This window comes from Schistocerca serialis, chromosome 3 (assembly GCF_023864345.2).
Source record: "Schistocerca serialis cubense isolate TAMUIC-IGC-003099 chromosome 3, iqSchSeri2.2, whole genome shotgun sequence".
Taxonomy (NCBI): Eukaryota; Metazoa; Arthropoda; class Insecta; order Orthoptera; family Acrididae; genus Schistocerca; species Schistocerca serialis.
Window position 1 is genome coordinate 770697058 of NC_064640.1, and position 23125 is coordinate 770720182.

The following is a 23125-nucleotide window of genomic DNA, read 5'->3' on the forward strand; positions in this document are numbered from 1 at the left end:
CAGATCATTAATGTCGTGTGGCTAGGGCCTCCCGTCGGGTAGACCGTTCGCCTGTTCTAAGTCTTTCGATTTAACGCCACTTCGGCGACTTGCGCGTCGGTGGGGATGAAATGATAATGATTAGGCCGACACAACACCCAGTCCCTGAGCGGAGAAAATCTCCGACCCAGCCGGGAATCGAACCCGGGCCCTTAGGACTGACATTCTGTCACGCTGACCACTCAGCTACCGGGGGCGGACTACAGATCATTGGAAGAATGGGATCTCTCACCAGTTCACCGCCATACTCGCCGACGATGTTCATCTAGGGCAGTCCAGAACAGTGATTCATCGTTGAACACAATGCTGCGGCGTTCATCAACAATCCATACTTCCTGGTCACAGCACCACTCCAGACACAGCCGTTTGTGTCGTGATGTCAGCGGGAGCTTACGAATGGGACGGTAATTCCCTGATGCGGCTACTGCTAGTCTCCGACCAATGGGGTGCGAAGACACAATGTTGTAGGGAGTCGGTTACCTACGTCGACCGGAACGTTGAATACGGGTATATGCCCCGTCACGTTCCTGTGCAGTCCAACATCGGACCACTTTCAAAACTGAATGCCCACAAATTTGGATATTGCACGATTCTACCAGAAATAGAAGTGGAGACCCACAATGAGGATTCTTTCAAACACTGTTAGGTGCTAGTAGCGCTCTCACTTACGAGTATGCGGCGTCTTTACGTCTTTCACAGAGATTACTCAATATTTTAAACTGTTTTCTCTGTGTTCACTGTGAACTATGAGTTTTTAATACGTAAATCTAACAAAGGAAATGTACAGCTCTTAATTCTATCACTGCGCGACGCTCTTGTATCATCGCTCCCAATGGATTGCGTGGTGATCGTTGATTCGCCGACTGAAAGAATCATAAGATAATTAAATATTCCACGATGAATTAATCTTAAATGTTATCTATAACTTTCCTTCCAAGTTTTTATTAACTATAGGCACGTAAATACATGGTTTCCCATACATCAACATTAATTTTATTGTATTCAACTGCTACAAAAATGTGAAGTACTGATGCATACAGTTCCTTCGGCAGCATAAAAGAACAATTACAGACGATAACTGAAAATCTCCCGAGTCGCAAACACGCCTTTTTACACAAACCCATCTGGAATTAGGCCACCCTCTACCACTAACATTGCCAAATCCAGATAAACGTGCGGACCCCGCACATATAAGGGATAAAGCTATGAAAATGAAGAAGGTACAGAAACAAGACCTCAGTTATAAGAGTAGAAGCCCATGAAAGGCGAGCAGTAGTTGAAAACGGAATGAGACAGGGTTGCAGCTTATCTCTGGTGTTATTTAATCTGTGTATGAACCAAGCTGTGAAGAAAAAGAAGGTGAAATTAGGGAAAGGGACTAAGGTTCAAGGAGAAGAAATATGAATTTTGATGTTTGCCGAAGGCATTGTAATTCTGTCAGATACTGCAAAGGACTTGGAAGGGCAGCTGAATGGAATGGACAGACTCTTGACAAGAGGTTATAAGATGAACACCAATAACAGTAAAAGCGGCAATCAAAAAGTTTCCTTTTGAGGGTGTTGCTGCAGGGTATATGCAACGAGCGCGATTCGTATGTGGGTATATAAGCACCGACATGTAGGAAGAGATTAGTGTGGCATTCGTACCTCTGCGACGTGCGGGTGGTAAACGTTGAAACGTGAACTGTCGCGACCTTATTACTAAATGCGTCCAGACAGGACCGATTTGCTGATAATTCGGACCTTGGCTGCCTAAGGACAAACACCAGCAGACATCCATCGAAGAATGTAGAATGTGTATGGGACAACGAGTCTGCCGAAAAGTGGGAAAACTGCGACCAGGTGTGCTACTACTTCATCATAACGCACGTCCCCATACCACAAATCTGTGTGACGTAGAAGTTACGCCAACTCAAGTGGAAGACACTCTAGCACCTGCTCTCTAGTCCTGATCTCTCTCAATGCGATAATCACACCTTCGGTCACTTAAAAAAGGCCTTGGATGATAGACAATTCCTGTCCAATGATGATGTACAGCACGCACTAACGGACGTCTTCAAGTAGCAGCACACGATGTTTTATCAAAAGAGTATCTTCAACCTAGTGAGTTGATGAGATGATTGCCTAAATGCTCCCGGCGGTTTTGCCTGACTGGCCTATCGATTTTGATCGCCCCCTTATAAAACCAAGGTAACGGAATGCAGGTGAATTAAATCAGGCAATGTTGAAGGAATTAGATTAAGAAGTAAATGGTTCAAATGGCTCTGAGCACTATGGGACTTAACTTCTGAGGTCATCAGTCCCCTACAACTTAGAACTACTTAAACCGAACTAACCTAAGGACATCACACACATCCAAGCCCGAGACAGGATTCGAACCTGCGACCGTAGCGGTCGCGCGGTTCCAGACTGTAGCGCCTAGAACCGCTCGGCCACTGCGGCCGAGCCTAAGAAGTAAGAAACTAAAAGTAATGGAAGAGTTTTGCTACTTGGGCAAGAAAATAACTGATGGTGACCGAACTATAGAGGGCATAAAATGCTGACCGGCAATAGCAAGAATAGCTTACCTGAAAAAATAAACTGGCTAAAATCGAATAAATCTAAATGTTTGTAAATCATTTCTGACGATATTTGTGTAGAATTTATGAAAGTGAAACGTGGACGATAATTCAGACAACAAGAGAAGGTTTTGAAATGTAATGCTGAAGACGAATACTGAAAGTTGGATGAGTAGATCGAATAACTAATGAGAAGGTACTTAAATTGAGCAGGAAAGAATCTTATGGCACAACTTGACTAAAAGAAAGATTCGGTTCTTAGAACATATCCTGAGATATCAAAAAATAGTCAGTTTGTTAATGGTGGGGAGTGTATAGGGTTGGCGGAAGAGAGAGAGAGAGAGGGGGGTTTGAAATTAAAATTTTGAAGGAGACCATCTTTTGAATGCAGTAAGCGGGTTCAAATAGAGTAAGGTTTCAGTAATTTTGGAGAGATAAAGATGAAGAGTCGTGTACAGGATTGACTAACGTGGAGAGCTACATCAAACCAGCCATCAGATTTAAGACGACAACAGCATGTTGAACCGTTATCACGAAATAGCTAAAGTGGCTTCAATGATTAGGGTGAAAGGTAGTGAAAGAAGTCAAGTTGATTATTCGCTGACCTTAGATAAAACGAGTGTCGAGAAGCGAAAAGCAAAATTCCTGAGTGCAATCAGTTAAGCGTATGCACGGAGGAAATGGCTGCAGTCCGCAAGCACATCCATCGATCATTAGCACAGCCCGAAGGTCACAGGTCCGAGGCAGCGCTCTCCAAAGGTCACGGGACACAGCCTGCTAGCCACGCGTGTACGTGTCAGGCTCTGCAGCCACCCCGGCGATCATCTATTAAATTTCCCTTTCGTTTCTCTTATTGAACGCGTTTATTCTGGATCAGATTGCAGTTCTATGTTTTGTTCTGCCCCCTTATCAGGATAATGTTACAATACCGGATAAACACTTAATCACTACTAGGAGAAATCACGCTAAAACTTTGTACCTATTTATTGTCACTTACAGTCTCGACACCCGCCACCTAGAATCAAATGGGGCTCGTATTTCCACATAACTACAGAAAGTTGCATACAACTATGATGAAAATTTCGGTTCCTGGTTTGTAATGCAGTTGAGCATTCACGATAACTGGTGAAATTAAATATAAAATAAAAAGGGAAAATCCACCCAAAACTGTTAACGCAAGGTATTACATATTTTGATCATCTGCACTACCATTGCAGGAAACAGGCAAAAAAAATGGTTCAAATGGCTCTGAGCAGTATGGGACTTAACATCTATGGTCATCAGTCCCCGAGAACTTAGAACTACTTAAACCTAACTAACCTAAGGACATCACACAACACCCAGTCATCACAAGGGAAACAGGCAGTTCCTGATCTTATCCACTAGGACATCTCAGGTTTAAGGAGGTTATACTTCTCAGGAAGCTCTGTTGCAGAATTTTGTATCTCATGCCAACATCACTTACCTTTATGCGAGTGAGTACCCAACAGCTGGGGACGACATGCTGACTCTCTAGAGCTGAAGTTCTAGGAAACCCATATCATCCCCAAAGTCTCGCGAACCCACCGTGCGTCAGCCTGCTCTTGCTGGGAGACTCGCCCATAAGTCACCTACAAGTACTCCTATTCTGCTACTTCTGTCATAGCTGTCACGTTCGTGCCCACGTATCCACTGCTTCTGTTCCACAATATACGGCCGGTCGAAGTGGCCGTGCGGTTAAAGGCGCTGCAGTCTGGAACCGCAAGACCGCTACGGTCGCAGGTTCGAATCCTGCCTCGGGCATGGATGTTTGTGATGTCCTTAGGTTAGTTAGGTTTAACTAGTTCTAAGTTCTAGGGGACTAATGACCTCAGCAGTTGAGTCCCATAGTGCACAGGGCCATTTTGAGCCACTATATACGAGTTAATTCCAGCGTCCGTGAATCTTCGCTACTCGCAGTATTCACTTCAGTACTATCACGTACACTCAGGTTTTCCATCCACAGACGTCTCACCAAATAACTTCGACAACGTCAGAGGAATTCGCGCTCTTATAGAGCCTTACAAATAGTTGTTCTTCCCAAAGTCCACTGAAGAGGAAAGGGTGGAAATGGTGGTGTTTCCAGAAATATCCTCTACCACACCCCATCAGGCAGCGGCAGTATTAACAATATGTCACGTCTAATGAACATTTGCCCCAGATCGGGATACGGGCCCGTGTTTTCTATTTCTCATGAGCAGTCGTTTGAAACACTAGGCTACCTGTGCAAGACTGACTCATGCATTCGTAGTCACACGTGATCCAGCAAACAGCACAACCTGAGTTCCTCCCAATTGGTACACTGTAATAGCATATATGAGAAAACAGGTTTAGTGGAAGACCTCGGCTTATCTTGCCACATCCACATACCCGAAGTAATAATTTTATGTTTATTCATGGTTTCTGTGGGAAGTTTGTAACTTACCTCCCGCTATATTTGGTTGATTTTTTATTGAATCAGTTTTCTTTACGATGATCGGACATAGGTAGGAGGAGCTACATGACTGAGAAGTAGCGTCTTCGGTCACGAAAACGGACAACGACCAGGATAGCGGTGCGGTGTCCACACCCCCCTCCATCTTCACATCTAGTGACGCCTAACTGATAGTAGGCGTAGGCGTACAGTGGGGCCTGGAGAACCACAGTTTGGCCAGTTTTGAAATGTTGCAGGCCGTCGAATGCACAGACGGCCCAGTGAGGCACTTAACCCCCTCCTCCCCCTCCCCAGTGGGTGGCCTGCGGTGCTTATGTGATGTTTCGAAGGTATGTTTCATACTACGACTTGAGCCTACTCACTCAGGTTACCCTCATCATTAGCCAGAACGTCATCTCTCCGGGGAAAGGGGGGGGGGGGCAGGAATCGTGCAAAACATTATGTGTCGGGGCTGTAGCGATTATTAGGGTTACTGATATAGTGTAGTCTCAGAGTAAACACGGATTTGACACAGTGGGTTACAGTAAATGGAACATCCCAGCTTAAAGATATCCCGCGATTAACAAGCACTGTGGATTTTAGCAACAAATGTCTGCGATCACATTCCCTAGCACAACTGGAGGCAACCTGCTTACCTCCCGTCTTCTAAAAATATCCCGTAGCCGTTGTCCAGCTTGGTTTCTTCTCCGTGAGTCGCGAACCAACGCTTGTCCCATAAACAGTGCGTAATAATGAAATACGTAAGTGGGTAGGTTTAGATGCTAATCATAATAATAATCGTAAAATGTTAGGGTGCCAAACAATTTTGTTTTAATTCATTAATCGCAAGATTATTAAAACGATTTCAAGAGACATTCTATCGTTAATATTCGTTACAAGATTCCAGGTCAATAACCATTGGTCTGACCGCGAAAATCGCAGAACTGTTTTACACGATCTTAGAATCAACATGAGATCGCACAGTTATGTTTTCTGAGGCAACTTTAACAGTTAACTCCGTCTTTATGCGGAGCTGCATTTCACGCACTAGTTCGCGTGTTGCCACCTCGAAAACCGTTCGTAGACTGCTTTGAATTGACACAACATCGCACAAGCATGTCTTCAGAGGTAAATTCTCAACGAACAGTTCCGTCTTTGCATGAGATCGGATGTCATACACGGATTCATGTATTACCTCTTCGGAAACCAATCAAAGACTGGCCCTCTCAGGGCTCACTTGTGATTGGTCCATCATTTCCACTAAATAGCACTGATAATTATTAAAATTTATGATTATCATTTCCTAATTAATTGAGTGATATTGAAATTATTATTAACGAGTTCTCAGTGCAAGTAGCAGCATCAGCGCGGATGGAGTTGTACATCAATATTTAAACATTAAAGATAAATAATAACCGATTCGCTTCTTGGTGCCCAGCGTGGTAGGTAAATAATCACTGTCTGCTCCATTAAAATACGGCTCTTGCTCGCCCGGCCGTTCTCACTCTATGTGACCATCTGCGGCGTCTTTCAAGGAGTCTGCTTTGTGATCCTTCCTACTCGCTAGCCTCCAGTAGCATAACCTTCTTATACTGTGCGTTAAAACATAGTAGTAAAATATAGTAAAAACGGGCAGCGATGTGCCATAAACGCCACAGGGCATTACACAGCACAGGAGTCGTCAACAGTCTTGTCCGCGACGTGGAAACTTTTCGATCCTCAAGGTGCCGTTCTGTGTACTTTTTGCCCTTCCTAAGAGCAACCGGGTGATTTTTGAAGCTTCGGAAAATATTTATAATTTGGTTTTTGTGACGTGTAGCTGGATCAGCCCAATCAGAAACTGGCCATCGGGTGTTTCACACGAGGTTAAATTGTGGTCCTGTAACGAAATTTTGATCCTAATTGCTCCATTTCTCTTTCTTTTGTCGGAGACAGAGCATTACCGCTCAATTAGAAGTTCACACCAAAGAGGAATAGCGAGCGGTGATCCTGTTTTTGTGGTCGGAAGGTGTATCGTGGAGCGCGTTCCTTCTAAGACTTTCAGCACAATAAGGGAACAGTATCTTGCCGCAACGGAGTTTTGATGAATGGATTGCAAAATTCAAAAATGGTCGAACAAGTGTTACGCGTGAGGAAGGAGCTGGATGACGACATTGAGTGTGCACGTAACTTGGTTCTGGTAGACAGACGAGTGACTACTGATGAAATGCCACATCGTCTGCAGATTAGCCATCTCTAATCATCCAAAACAGAGTCGGCTGTCATAAAGTATGTGCAAGATGGGTCCCCAAACAACTCACAGTGTTGCACCAACAAACGCGCTTGGACATCTGCCGATCGTGGTCGTGCGGTAGCATTCTCGCTTCCCACGCCCGGGTTCCCGGGTTCGATTCCCGACGGGGTCAAGGATTTTTCTCTACCTCGTGATGACTGGGTGTTGTGTGATGTCCTTAGGTTAGTTAGGTTTAAGTAGTTGTAAGTTCTAGGGGACTGATGACCATAGATGTTAAGTCCCATAGTGCTCAGAGTCATTTGAACATTTGCCGAAAACATTTGGATCGCTATGGTAACAGAATCACCTTTGGTGACGGAACATGGATGCACCATTACGAGCCGGAGAGAAAACGGCATAGTATGGAATAGAAACATCCACAATCACACAGCAGAAAAAAGTTCAATGCCCAACTATCTGCAGGAAAACTGATGCTTACCGTTTTCTGGGACATACAAGGCCCAGTACTGGAATATTATAAGGAGAATGGTCCAACAATAAACAGTGCGCGTTACAGTGAGATGGTTACTGACAGGATGAAGCCTGCAATTCGAAGCAAACGTCGAGGACTACTGTCGACGGGTGTTGCGTTGCTGCACGACAACGTCCGTCAACATGAACTGTATTGAAAAATGATGTTAAAGTGTTGTCCTATTTGTACTGCAATAAAAAGTATAGTTACTAGTACATTCCGAGTAATTTTTGACTTACCCCCGTACCCAGACTCAGCGGAAGACTTTGTTTTGAATCCCTTGGGAAGAATATGAATTTTTTGTGCCTACTCAGCGGACATATTACTATGATGTGACTATCACTTCAAGACAATTTGACTTGGTCGTAAATCCAGGTCTCTTCTGTTTTACGTCAGCGTTCAGTCTGACTGAGATGTCTCCCACAACTGTGATGATGTATATCCACTTACCTCATCACTCCCACCTGGCTCTTTGGCATGTGGTGTCTTGACGAAAGACAGGAAGAGATGTTTGCACAGCTCCTCGGGGGTTTCTGCTTCCAGGTATGTGTCCATAAACAGCCTGAAGCCCTCGAAGTCGATATCCTGTAACAAGAAAAATTAACACATGTGGGAAACCTCCGTGATAGAACAACATGTCTCAACTGAAGCATCGGATTTGTAAGTGCTAGTCAGATGAAAACGAGATAGACAGAGAAAAGTAAATAAACTGTTTATTATTTAAAAAATAATCGCCGTAAGTACTAATACGTTTATTTCAGTGTGCCATCAAGAAGTCAATGCCTTCATGAAAAAAATTCTGCGGTTGCCGTCCGCTGTGACCGAGCAGTTCTGGGAGCTTGAGTCCGGAACCACGCTGTGCTACGGTCGCAGGTTCGAATCCTGCCTCGGGCATGGATGTGTGTGATGTTCTTAGGTTAGTTAGGTTTAAGTAACTCTAAGTCTAGGGGACTGATAACCTCAGATGTTAAGTCCCATAGTGCTTAGAGCCATTTGAACCATTTGATTTGTTTGCCGTTGCCTACGAAATAGTTATTGTGCCCAGGTATGCACCTCTTCGTCCGAAACAAATCGACGGCCACGAATATCTTTCTTTAGGGCTCCAAAAATATCGAAATCGTATGTGGAGAGACAGGGGACTGTATGGAGGATGTGTAGGAACTTCCCAGCGAAACTTGTGCAACGTAGTCGAAACATCCTTTGCAACATGTGTAAGAGCTTCCACACGTTGAAAAGGCGTCAGTGGGGATTAGCCGAGCGGTCTCAGGCGCTGCAGTCATGGACTGTGCGGCTGGTCCCGGCGGAGGTTCGAGTCCTCCCTCGGGCTTGGGTGCGTGTGTTTGTCCTTAGGATAATTTAGGTTAAGTAGTGTGTAAGCTTAGCAACTGATGACCTAAGCAGTTAAGTCCCATCAGATTTCACACACAAAGGCGTCAGTGAAACCACCCCTTCCCTCGTGGGGTTGATTCCCTCACATTTATCGGTCGAAAACGACATTACGCAGAGTAATGAGCAACAGCATGACGATCTTGACAACCTTTGACGTTGCTGACCTTCCGAACGATTCGACGCTTCCGTAAAGATATCGTAGGGCAGCAGCCTCAGTGAACGAGATCGTATCCCTTTGGAGGGCAATACGACTGCAATTTTTGCTCTAACGTTCAGGGTGGAAACATTAGCGACCGCTCAAAACCAATCGACGAAATTTGAACGCGATCCACAGCAAGAAAGGGTGCTTTTGCTTTTGCAGCCCTCTTCTTTCGTGACCCCACATTTTTTTGAGCACATTAAAAACGTACCTGTATAGAGACAAACTGTGATGGAGTCCTACGCGCTTGCAGACAGGTACCCCCTTGACACTCCTCTGACTCCGCGTGCCTCCAGTGTGCTATGTCCTGTGTTCAGTGAGCGCATTACGTCGGAGTTAACTGAATTCGAACGTGGGAAAAATATATGTTTTCGTATGGTGGGTGCTACCGCAACTAAGGGAGCGGTAGGGTCTGGTGTTTCAAGAGGCACACTATCGAAGATTTATACAGCATATAGGGAAAGTCTAAAAAAATCATCGACTATATCACAACGAGAACGAAAGTGTGTGTTGAGTGATCGTGACAGACGCTCATTGAAGAGGACTGTGACGAAAAATAAGACGACAGCTGCAAACGTCGCTAGCGGACTAAATGTCGCACTCGAACCCTGTCAATACCAAAACAACACGAATGGAGATCCATAAGCTGGGAACTGTAGTGAGAAATGGAATTCCAAAACCACACATCAGTAATGCAAATGTATGTAACAGCCAAACGTGATGCGGAAGCTGTACAATCTGGAGTATGAAACAATGGACGAAAGTAATTTGATACAGCGGAAAAATAGTCAAAGTTGCAAATTTCACTTTTAGTTACTTGATGACTAGTTTCAGTTCAGGGCCTATTTTCAGATCATTCAGATAATCAAAATTATATTTCGCAAAATATAAGAACGAGTTCAGGATAACGAACATATAAGCATTACAAAGTCAAAATTAACGGTTACAGAGCATACAGACATGCTCTGTAACTGTTCTGTTTCACTTTGTGGCGTTTCCATAATTCTGTCCACTCTCTGTAGATAATCCTGCAGATTTAATCCAGATGTAAACCTGAACATCTTCCTTTCCGTGACAACAAGTTGTGGTTCCATATCTTTTGTTGATGGCCAGCGTTCAGCACCATACACTGCAGCTGGGCGAATTGAAGATCGGTGTAATTTCGACTTGTGCCTGTTTGGAATCTTCCAGTTTCATTGTACACCAGTCGCAGAAAGCCGTATGAGCAACGTTCTGCTCAGGCGGTCAGAGATTTATGCACTGAAACTTCCATCAGTATGAACTCTCAAACCTAGATACTTAAAAGTCCTCATTGCTGGGAGGTTGACACCAGCGAGTGTTATGCTACCCGAGTCATTTAGATCTGTGGTGAGATACGGCGTTTTCTTTATGTTGAGTCGTAGAGCTACTTTTGTATGGCGGTTGTTCCAGGCTTGACTTGACATTGCAGGTCAGTCTTATCTTCAGAGGCCAACAGCACATCATCAACATACAGTAATGTCCTGGCTACGGTTTTCTGCAGTTTTCTTGCGATTGTATCCACGACTATGAATTAGAGGAAAGGAGAGAGAGCACATCCCTGATGTACTCCCACAGAAACAGGATAATCACCCGACTGTCCAGCGGCTGATCGTGTCCCGCTCCTCGGGTCATGGTAGAGCAGTCTCTTTCATCCTACTAATTATTCAGGTACTCTATGCCTTCGCAGGGCAAAGAAATCGTGTGGCACTCGGTCGAAGGGCTTTTCATGGTCAGGGAAAGTATACACCTTGACTTTTCCCGATGTTTTTCCATAAGGAGTCGAGCAGCAAGGACAGCGACTGTCGTCCCACAGCGCTTCAAGAATCCACATTTATTGGTGGTGAGATAACGTGTGGTACAAGGTGTATGGGACGATCGTTGTTACGTTCAGCTGGGCTACCTTTCTGCTTCCGATTTGGAGTGGTTGTACCACATGTCTCACCAGTTGGAATCCTTCTCTTCTCAATAATTTTACTGAAGACAACTGTCAGCTATTCAGACGAATCCCAGTGCTTTGATTTTCACGTATCTGCGCATAGATCGTCTGATCATATAAATGAAGTCATTCATCAGCTTCATGAAGAGTACAGGATACTGGGAATACAAAACATAAGATAACTCACTTCAAAGACCGAGTCTTAGTAAGGCTCGCCAGTCCGGGACCTTGGAAGAGCTGTACGATTTGTTTCATCACAATGTGAGCATGAGTGAACTGATCATTCCATTTCAGCGGCAGACGCTGCAAGAAAGTCGCCGTCTTATTGTTAAAATAATTCTGAGAACCCACGTAGCAAAAAGAATGCTGTTGCAGAGGCAACGGAAAAAGCATGCGAAGTTCAGAAGAACGCAAAATCCCGAAGATTGGCTAAAATTGACAGACGCGCGAAATTTGGCACGGACTTCAATGAGAGATGCCTTTAGTAGGTTCCACAACGAAACATTGTCTCGAAATTTGGTAGAAAATCCGAAGAATTTCTGGTCGTATGTAAAGTACACAAGCGGAAAGACGCAGTCAATACCTTCGCTGCACAGTGCCGATGGTACTGTTACCGACGACTGTGCCGCTAAAGCGGAGTTATTGAACGCAGCTTTCCGAAATTCCTTCACCAGGGAAGACGAATGGAATATTCCAGAATTTGAAACACGAACAGTTGCTACCATGAGTTTCTTAAAAGTAGATACCTTAGGGTTCAAATGGCTCTGAGCACTATGGGACTTAACTACTGTGGTCATCAGTCCCCTAGAACTTAGAACTACTTAAACCTAACTAACCTAAGGACATCACACACATCCAAGCCCGAGGCAGGATGCGAACCTGCGACCGTAGCAGTCGCGCGGTTCCGGACTGCGCGCCTAGGGATACCTTAGGGGTTGCGAAGCAACTCAAATCGCTTGATACGGGCAAGTCTTCAGGTCCAGATTGTATACCGATTAGGTTCCTTTCAGATTACGCTGATACGATAGCTCCCTACTTAACAATCATATACCACCGCTCGCTCACCGATAGGTCTGTACCTACAGATTGGAAAATTGCGCAGGTCGCACCAGTGTTTAAGAAGGGTAGTAGGAGTAATCCATCGAACTACGGACCTATATCATTGACGTCGGTTTGCAGTAGGGTTTTGGAGCATATACTGTATTCAAACATTATGAATCACCTCGAAGGGAACGATCTATTGATACGCAATCAGCATGGTTTCAGGAAACATCGTTCTTGTGCAACGCAGCTAGCTCTTTATTCGCACGAAGTAATGGCCGCTATCGACAGGGGATCTCAAGTTGATTCCGTATTTATAGATTTCCGGGAAGCTTTTGACACCGTTCCTCACAAGCGACTTCTAATCAAGCTGCGGGCCTATCGGGTATCGTCTCAGCTGTGCGACTGGATTCGTGATTTCCTGTCAGGAAGGTCGCAGTTCGTAGTAATAGACGGCAAATCATCGTGTAAAACTGAAGTGATATCAGGTGTTCCCCAGGGAAGCGTCCTGGGACCTCTGCTGTTCCTGATCTATATAAATGACCTGGGTGACAATCTGAGCAGTTCTCTTAGGTTGTTCGCAGATGATGCTGTAATTTACCGTCTAGTAAGGTCATCCGAAGACCAGTATCAGTTGCAAAGTGATTTAGAAAATATTGCTGTATGGTGTGGCAGGTGGCAGTTGACGATAAATAACGAAAATCCACATGAGTTCCAAAAGAAATCCGTTGGAATTCGATTACTCGATAAATAGTACAATTCTCAAGGCTGTCAATTCAACTAAGTACCTAGGTGTTAAAATTACGAACAACTTCAGTTGGAAAGACCACATAGATAATATTGTGGGGAAGGCGAGCCAAAGGTTGCGTTTCATTGGCAGCACACTTAGAAGATGCAACAAGTCCACTAAAGAGACAGCTTACACTACACTCGTTAGTCCTCTGTTCGAATATTGCTGCGCGGTGTGGGATCTTTACCAGGTGGGATTGACGGAGGACATCGAAAGGGTGCAAAAAAAGGGCAGCTCGTTTTGTATTATCACGTAATAGGGGAGGGAGTGTGGCAGATATGATACGCGAGTTGGGATGGAAGTCATTAAAACAAAGACTTTTTCGTCGCGGCGAGGTCTATTTACGAAATTTCAGTCACCAACTTTCTCTTCCGAATGCGAAAATATTTTGTTGAGCCCAACCTACATAGGTAGGAATGATCATCAAAATAAAATAAGAGAAATCAGAGCTCGAACAGAAAGGTTTAGGTGTTCGTTTTTCCCGCGCGCTGTTCGGGAGTGGAATGGTAGAGAGATAGTATGATTGTGGTTCGATGAACCCTCTGCCAAGCATTTAAATGTGAATTGCAGAGTAATCATGTAGATGTAGGTGAAGAATCAAGGTTTGTGTTACTCCTTCGCAATATATATGACGAATTAACAACCGTGATGGTCAAATCAGAAAAACAGTCGTCCTTCCAACGAACAATTCGAGAAGTGAACAGCAGCAGTGGTGGAGAGGGCGGAAGGAGGGAGGCGTAGGAAAACTGACGTGCATGACGTACACCTGCCAAGCACCTTATATAGGCGTGATTGGGTGGATTAGAATATCACTTTATTTTCCAGCATGAAGTTCCGCTCTGCGTCGGTGTGTGTGCTGACTTTCAATTTTGATCTTACTGATAGATCAAAACTGTGTGCCCCACCGGGACTTGAAACAGGCGACTGGAAGTTTGGAAGGTAAGAGATGAGATGCTGGCGAAAGTAAAGCAGTGAGTGCTGGTAGTGAGGATAGCTCAGCGGATTAGTTGCCCTCCGACAAAAGAAAAATCGAGTGAACAGATCAATGATGAACTTGAACGGACGTCATTGGCACGTAGGCCCTGAATAAATGCAACGAACAAAATGAGATAAAAAAAGGCCGTAGAGCACTTGCTCGCGAAAGGCAAAGGTCCCAGGTTCGGGTCCGGTCCGGCACACGGTTCTGACCTGCCATAAAGTTTCATCCATGTACTTTGTTTCCTCTAACGCACAGTTTCGGCTGTGAGCCACTTTAAAATGTTTCCGCCAGAAATCCATCTAAATGGCCTTGCTTAGATCCGAGTTGTGTCTTAGTTCCGACGAAGATCCTTGCAATTGCTGTCGTAGATTGTCATTGGTGCTTATATTGAAATTTAGTTTTCGACGGAACCTATCAGTTAATCTTTTTTAGTCGCCAGAACGATGCCTCATATAGCGCTCGCGTTAATTTTCGACGCCACAGTAACATCGCGAACAATATTGTAGCCATTGTAGAAGCGCTCAGAGTCCTAACGCCGTTCTGAGTCATCCAGTTGCTACGCAGACTTGACGCAATTAATGATCTAAGTGAAGGTTTGCATGTACATAACCCAGTATGCTATTGTACATGCAGGTGGTATATTACATCACCACTGCTCAAGGCATGTTTTTTTTTTTTTTTTTTTTTTTTTTATTTTTTAAAGTTTGAGCACCCAACTACATTCTAAAATTTATGACCAACATTAAGTTCTGACTGTATTCCAAGTAGGTCTATGTCCGTTTGATAGGTTATACTATACGCTTGAAAATATTTGTATTGCTGTGGGTTGTCCAGCCGGTTGCAGCCGCATACGAAACGCGATATTTCGACAACGTACCAAATCCAAATGTGTGTGAAATCTTATGGGACGTAACTGGTAAGGTCATCAGTCCCTAAGCTTACACACTACTTAACCTAAATTATCATAAGGACAACACACACCCCCATGACCGAGGGAGGACTCGAACCTCCGCCGGGACGACAACTGATACCTGTAGAGTGACCATATGTGTTAGATCGTGTTTCGTACATCCGGCTGGACACCTGAGAGCAAGGAAAGCTTAAGATCACAAATTAAAATAGTTGCACAGCTGAACCTGTGCGTTAGTGAAAAAGACAAAAGACAATTTCGGACAGTTCGTAAGACTACTGTCTTTCAAAAATCTTATTTCGGCTGTGGACTTCATTGCGCCTAAAGGAATAGAAATAATTCTGAGTTAGTTAAGTGCACAAGGGAAAGGAGAAGAGTAGCAGACTTAACGAAAGTATCAAGCAATGGAGTACGTCAACCGAAGTGAGTGTAAACTGGTTTCAAAAGTGTACAGGAACCTATAACGTGGTGTAGTTGTGAAACAAAGAGGGACCGACGTCAACCTTATGGAGTCTCAGAGGACAGAAGTGAGAGTGTCAGCATTATTGCAGGCCATTTGTACTGCGGGACACGTCCGCACCCGCCGGCTGCTGTGCTCAATACTTCCTGCGGCGTCCGCTGCGGCATCGCCGTATCACAGCCCGTGACGTCACAGACGCGCGTCCGGCCGCGCCAGCCTCCTGGCGACTGGTGAGGAATGGGGAGACAGCAACAGATATACAGGCGACAAGCAGCATCATTCTCACTCGGTACAATGATGATGTTATTGTTGTTGTCGTCTTCAGTCTAATGTCTGGTTTATACATAACGTAACTACCGCGCATGACGGAGGGAGGGGAGGGGGGGGGATGTACGTCGTTCCACCATTATCAGTTTTCATCCCTATTCCATTCGTGTATTTAGCGACGGAAGGAGGACTATCAAATGGGTCAAATGGCTCTGAGCGCTATGGGACTTAACATCTATGGTCATCAGTCCCCTAGAACTTAGAACTACTTAAACCTAACTAACCTAAGGACATCACGGGGCAGAGAAAATCCCTCACCCCGCCGGGAATCGAACAGGAGGACTATCTAATAGCCTCTCTACCCGACCGAATTCTGCTATTTCTTTCTCATAACCCCTGCGCGACACAGACCTGGTTGTTGCAGGATAATGGTCGCACTAAGTTTTTCCAATATAGGTTCTCTACATTTACGAAACATGGTTTCGCGAGAACTACGTCTTTCTTCCAAGGATTCTCATATAAATTCCCCGAGAATTTCTGTTACACTAACGTATGCCTATACCGACCTGTTACGATCCTGGCAACGCATTTCTGAATTCGTTCGATGTTTGTTGTCATGTGCACTTGGTGAGGACTCCATACACTGAAACACTATTCTACAAGTGATCGCACAACCGTCTTGCAAGCATCTTTTTTTTTTTTTTACTGATGCACGGAACACTCCCAGAACCATTCCAACAAAGCTAAGTCTCCCATTCGCCTTTCCTATTACTTATTTGACGATTTGACGTGATCGTCCCATTTCATACAGTTTCTCATTATTAACCCTACATATTTATCTGATATAACGACTGAAGATGTTCACCACTAATCTTGTAATCAGATTGTGTTTTATATTCTGTATGAAACTTGGGACCTAGAAACGACGGAGAGGCTTCGTCCCGCCGTAGCCCTCAGTTGTTCACAACCCCACAACAGGCTACAGCAGTGCATCCACCCCACCGCCGCCCCACACAGAACCCAGGGTTATTGTGCGGTTCGGCCCCCAGTGATGTGCGAGCAATACTTTTCTTTATGTGGAGGGTGAATGTTTTCCTCCGCGGCGAGTGTTCATCACAGACAAGGGTATCGTCAGGAGTGACCCAGGGAAATATGATGGGGCCGCTGTTATTTTCTATATATGTTAATGATATGGCGGACAGGGTGAGCAATAAACACTCCTTCATATCTGCATGGCTACTGCTATCTTCATTCAGTTGAAACTGCTTTCGTTATTCAAGTCTCAATGTTACTCTACATTTTTACCTCGCACTACACTTCAGTAGCAAACTGATGACACCTAGTTGTCTCACGGATGTGTCCTACTAACCGGTCCCTTCTTTTAGTCAACTTGTGACACCTATTTTTTTTCTCCCCAATTCTCATCAGTACCTCTTCCTCAGTTATCCAACTAACCGATCCAATCTTCAACATTTTTCACTAGAAACAAATTTCAAAAGCTTCTATTATCTTCTACATAAAACTACACACTAGATATACGGCCTTAGACAATATTTCCCATTACTCTTTTTCAGCAACACATTTCTTTCTATTCGCATTCTGTTTTTATACCCTTTTTGCTTCACCCAACGTCAGCTATTTTGGTACACAAATAATAGACACATCTACTACTTTTGGTGCTTCATGTCCTTATCTAATGCTTTCAGTAGTGCCCAATTAAACTCGCCTACTTTACTCTTGTTTACCTTTATGTTCTACCCTCTTTTCGAGACACTATCCGTTCCGTTAAACTGCTCTTCGTACGACCTTTCCTGTCTCTCTGACAGAATTACAATGTCATCGACAAACCTCAAAGTTTTTATTTCTTCTCCTTGAACTTTAATTCCATAACCAATTTCTCCTTTCTTTCCTTTACTACTTGCTCAAAAAACAGACTGAATAACGTCTAGGATAGGCAGGCTACGATTGCGTCTCAGTCCCTTCTCATCTACTTCGTGTCTTTCGATAGTTACAGCTATCGTGCGATGCAATGAAAGAGGGCATTATTAATAACACTCTGCTCCACACATTCCACATGAAATTCCGAAGATGAGTCTACGAAAATTGTTTTGATTTTATAAAAGAATCATAGATACGGGAAGATATCGTCTACGGGCCTAATCGATTTCGTATTGTTATATTTCTAGATGTTATTAACGCCAGTCCCTAAAAAATATTTCAGATGCCTCTAATCACTATGGGACTAACATGTGACGTCATCAGTTCCCTAGACTTAGAACTATTTGAACCTAACTAACCTAAGGACATCACACACATCCATGCCCGAGACAGGATTCGAACCTGCGACCGTAGCAGTCGCGCGGTTCCAGACTGAAGCGTCTAGAAGAGCTCGGCCAAAGCGGCCAGCTGCCAATCCTCAAAAGTGTGCTTAATCAGATTGTGTGCCGATGGAATATGCTCTCAACTACGGGTAAACGTCTAGATTCGGATGTTTTGTTAGAAACCACACAACGCGTAATAACTAATGTGAACTCAAGTAGTGACAGCGATATTTTGTACTACATTCCCTAAGGAATGTGACAGGCCTTTGCCCTTCTCCTTGAACACAATATGATCAAAAGTATCAGGACACCTACTAGTGGATGTTAATGTGGGGTATGTCCACCCTTCACCTTTGTAACGTCTTGAACTTCCTTGGGGACTCTTTCAATGACGTGCCTGAATGTCTGTGTTACTCAAGAGCTGAAAGCAGAGAAAGTAGTGATGCTGGATCCTGCGACGAAGTGGAAGTTCTAATTCATCCTAAAGGATATCCAATGGGTACAATTTGGGACTCCGAGCAGGCCAATCCATTTCAGGAATGTTATTGATAGCCACGAGGTCTGAGGCGCCTTGTCACGGTCCGCGCGGCTCCCCCCGTCGGAGGTTCGAGTCCTCCCTCGAGTTCCAAATTTTCAATGTTATTGACCATAAACCATTGCCTCACTGATGCCGCTTTACGACAACCTGCATAGTCATACTCAAACGATCGTTGTTTCCGAACTGTTCCTTTACTGTACGCAGCACACAATGTTCTAAAAGGTGTTCATTTACTTCCTCGTTTAGCGTTTTCTTACGCTCAGTAAGCTGCCACAGGGCATAGCGTGATTCGTGACTCCAAATCACTCGTTTCCAATATTTCACTCTCCAGCGGCGTTCCTCTTTATACCTGTTGAAGCGTCGCTAAGGCCAGGAGATGCTACACCATTCAAAAAATGGTTCAAATGGCTCTGAGCACTATGGGACTTAACATCGGAGGTCATCAGTCCCCCAGAACTTAGAACTACTTAAACCTAACTAACCTAAGGACAACACACACATCCATGCCAGAGGCAGGATTCGAACCCGCGTCCGTAGCGGTCGCGCTGTTCCAGACTGAAGCGCCTAGAACCGCTCGGCCACAACGGCCGGCGCTAGACCATTGTACCACATTCTTTCTAACTTCTTGAACACAGTCATTGTGCTAGATGGACTTCGGGATTCAGTGCAGTGGCACTTCAGAATTCACGAGTGATTCCTTCCGCTGATTTCATGAGAGTCTTTAGAACCACCCTCAGCAGTGTTCGACGATTCCTGCCCGGTAGTACATGAGGTCTATCTGGTCTTCGTTTATCAGTGACTGTTCCTTCGCTTTTCCAGTTCTCAGTCACATCAACAGTCGAATTGGGCAGCCTTAGAAAGGTTGAAATGTCCCTTATGAATTTGTTACTTGGGTGATATTCAATGGTCGACGCTTTCTGCTGTTACTGCTTCGCTACTGACAACACAGTACTCTTCGCCTCCTTTTACACTAGCAGATCCACCTCTCGTGAAACCTAGTGGTAAATTCCACGTTACATGGGAGTGCCCGGACAGTTTGGATCAGATTGTGTGTATAAATTCTTTTAGGACACAATCTGGGCAGCCGTTTTAGATCGTTTGCAAATGACGCAGTTGTTTATCATTCAGTGAATGCAACATGGATTGAAAAGAATGACTAAATGATTCAAGAAAGATAAGCAAAATGAACAAAATACTTTCATCCCTTTAAAGGAGAACACTGGTCGCTTTTAGGCGCTATAAGTGGTATAGAACTGCCATCAGACTGTCAAATGCCCCACCACCGCTAACCCAAGTCATGGCAGCCAAGTGACGTGTATGTGATAGCCGGTTGTATGGCATCAGCAGAGCAAGATGAGTCGACGTGGAGATGAACTGGAATGGCAGAAAGGAGTGCCCATGACCTCAACGTGAACGATGCTGCTCCATTTGTCGGTTGCCAATGTCGAATGTCCAACGTGTCTACGAGGAATGGTGTTTCACTTACAGCCATGTAACTCAGTATAAGAACTGTTACCGTAAATGGTTCCTGACCCACAGGGATAGGGGACGAGTGGCACCCTTGTAAATGACCACTAGTCTTAGACCAAACACGTATTGCTGCTGTCAGTGAATGAAGTTCCATGTCAACGAGTTTCCGTGCGAATATTGGTGATGGCTACTGCACGCAATGGAGATTTGGAATCAAATATCTCGTAAAAGAGGCACATTAAGACGCATGTCCTCAGTGGGTCAAACAACACAAGCTGACTGAAGGCGTGTAGCTTGATGGTAGGGGTCGCCATTTTGTATTTTTTCAAATGACGGTAAAATGAGGCTTTTAATCCCTAGAGTGTTGAGGATTTAATTCAGACTGGAGTTGGTTCTGTGGTGTTTTGGGTGTATTCTCCGTACCATGACGTGGACCCACTCATTCAGCTCTCTGTGAACATGCCAATGTCTTAACTTAATAAAATTAATATTTATTACATTTGAGAGTGATACAATTATTATTTTAATCATTTAAAGTGTAAGTTTATTAAAATATAGGTTTTTAGGACCAATGATGGAAAGCTTTTCCACCCCTGAAGTTTTAAAAGTGGGGGATGCATTTATTTCCAGTTTACAAGACCGGCGTTTTCTTAAACTATTAAAACTAATTTGTATATTCTCTGTTCTTACTTCTTTATTGGTTTATTTTGCTGGTGTTTATGTTTTTTCTTATAAACATAAACATTAGTGATGGTTTTGTTGAGATAAGAGTCTACTGTTCTTTCTTTATGCTAATTATTATTTTTCTTAGTGAATTTGATTATGATTACTTTTTTCCTGTTACTTTTTTAGCTTTTTCTGTTTGTGAGGGAGCTTTAGGTCTTTCTACTTTGGTTTCAATGATTCAGTCTCATGGTAACAATTTTTTTAATTCTTTTGGTTTGTATTTATGTTAAAATATTTATTTATAACTGTTCCAACGTTCTCGGGGTCAAAGTGTTGCCCATTCTTCTATGTCTACGTGATGAGTGCGCTACCGAAACTGCCCTTTCTCAAGATGGTAGTAGCAGCCGTGTTTAGAGAGCTGCGTGCGTACGTACGTTCGTAGTTTGACGAAAGTTTAGCCACTCCATGGCCCATCAAATCATCCGATCTCAGTCCACAGTGTATGTCAGAAACCTTATGGACCAATGTAGGGAACGTAGATATCAACATCCGCGCAGTTTGGTAGCTCAGAGGCATCTAACCTTCAGTCCGTTGCCTTATCTGGAGACGGCATACCTGGAGAAAACGGTGGACTGTCTTCCTGGCCGGACTATTAAGACTGGAGACGGTGTTATGTGTTATTAGCACTAGACTTCATTGGCGTGAATAGTTCTTTTTGTCCAGCGTGCCTGTTATACTACATTATACCGCGTGCTTCAGAAATAAGTCTACAATTTTTGTGAGGTAATAGGTTGGATATAGGCAATCATTTTAAGTCCACGAACATGGGGTCGTTGACGCTTTCTTACGACGGTAGGCGACCTCAAAAAGTTATGGGTCCGCCCTGTGGTGCGATAACCGGCGGTAAGTTTGGATGCCTAGTGTCATTTGTTTTCACTGCTACCCGTGCCCTAACGAGGAAACTCTGTCCTCATTCTGTGCTGTGTACCAGATCTGAGCTGTCGTTTGTGTACTTCGCTTCCATCTCAACGTAGTTCGTAACCAAGTGTTGTATCAAAGGAAAGAAGGTATGCACTTGCAAATGTAGAAATATTGTTTACTCTGTGTTATCGTGCGTAGGACTTGGCGTCTGGTGCTGCAGGAACTGTTGAAGGAGCACAGCGTTTGTTCGCATAACTATATCCAAACAGACGAATGCCAAATTAGACAACGTTTGCTGCTGTGGATCGTTGTCTCCGTGAAAGGGGCACATTAGAGGGAGATTTCCATGCTCGAGATCAGCCACGAAGTATACACAATGCTGGTTTCGAGGAACGTGCACTACAAATGTTCGGCAACCATCCTTCAGATAGCATACGCTCCGTTGCTCGTGCTCTAAATGCCAGTTCTAGCAGTATTTAGAGAACTCTGCGTGATGATCGTCTTCATTCCTGCATATTGTGTAAGGTTCGAAACGACTTTGCCGTATGATTCTTGCAGCAAAGAATGTAACTCTCGACTTCGCAAAAATTGCTCTATGGACTGATGAATCGACTTCCACTCGCGAAAGAATTTTCAGCGGTCACGACTCTGATGTATGGTGATGCGAAAATTGTCGCAAGGGCTGTTCAACATTTTCAGAGACGATTTTCAGGTTTGGGCTGGAATTCTTCACATCCAAGTAGTCGAGCCCTACATTATTCCACACTGTCTAACTGGTCGTGATTACTGCATATTTCTCAAACATATACTTCCCGGTTTTCTCTAAGACTTGTCGCTTCAAATCAGAATACGAATGGTCTTACAGCATAATGGGGCACCTCAACATTTCACAAATCGAGTGAGAAGATTCTTAGACAGACAATATCCTGGACGCTGTATTTGGCGTAATGGATCTGTTCACTGGCTTTGATTTTTATTTTTGGAGCCACCTGAAGGCTCTTGTGTATGAAATACCTACAGACGCTGTGGAAGAACTCGTAGGTCGAACTGCTGTTGCTCCAGGAGACATGCCAATGAAACATTACTCGATGTCCACCCTTCCGACGACTTGAGTTATGCCATCAAGCCAAGGGCGCACACTTCAAATATTTACTGCAGTAATCACACTGGACAGTGATGTTTCCTCCAGGCAAGGTGAATGCGCTTTGGCATTGTCTAACGCTCCAACTATGATTCAAGCACCCAACGTTCGTAATACTTCAAATGGTTGCCTATATCCAACCTGACATCCCACAACAATTCTGTACTTATTTCTGAAACACCCAGTATACAGTATGATACGAAGTTTCTCTTGAGATGGTATAGCCGTCAAACGTCAGAGCAGTAATCGCACTGCAAACAAGGAACCGGCTCGTGAGAGACTCCCGGAGCAAGCGATAGCAGACG

The 23125-nt window shown here is 44.2% G+C and overlaps 1 protein-coding gene across 1 annotated transcript in view; it reads right to left on the bottom strand.

The window, feature by feature from the left end:
• Window positions 1-23125, bottom strand: part of LOC126471217 (diacylglycerol kinase gamma-like) — a 446798-nt gene that overhangs the window by 144959 nt on the left and 278714 nt on the right. The window contains exon 4 of the mRNA XM_050099340.1: window positions 8222-8356. Coding sequence (XP_049955297.1) covers window positions 8222-8356 — 135 coding nt within the window. The remainder of the gene's footprint in view (window positions 1-8221; window positions 8357-23125) is intronic.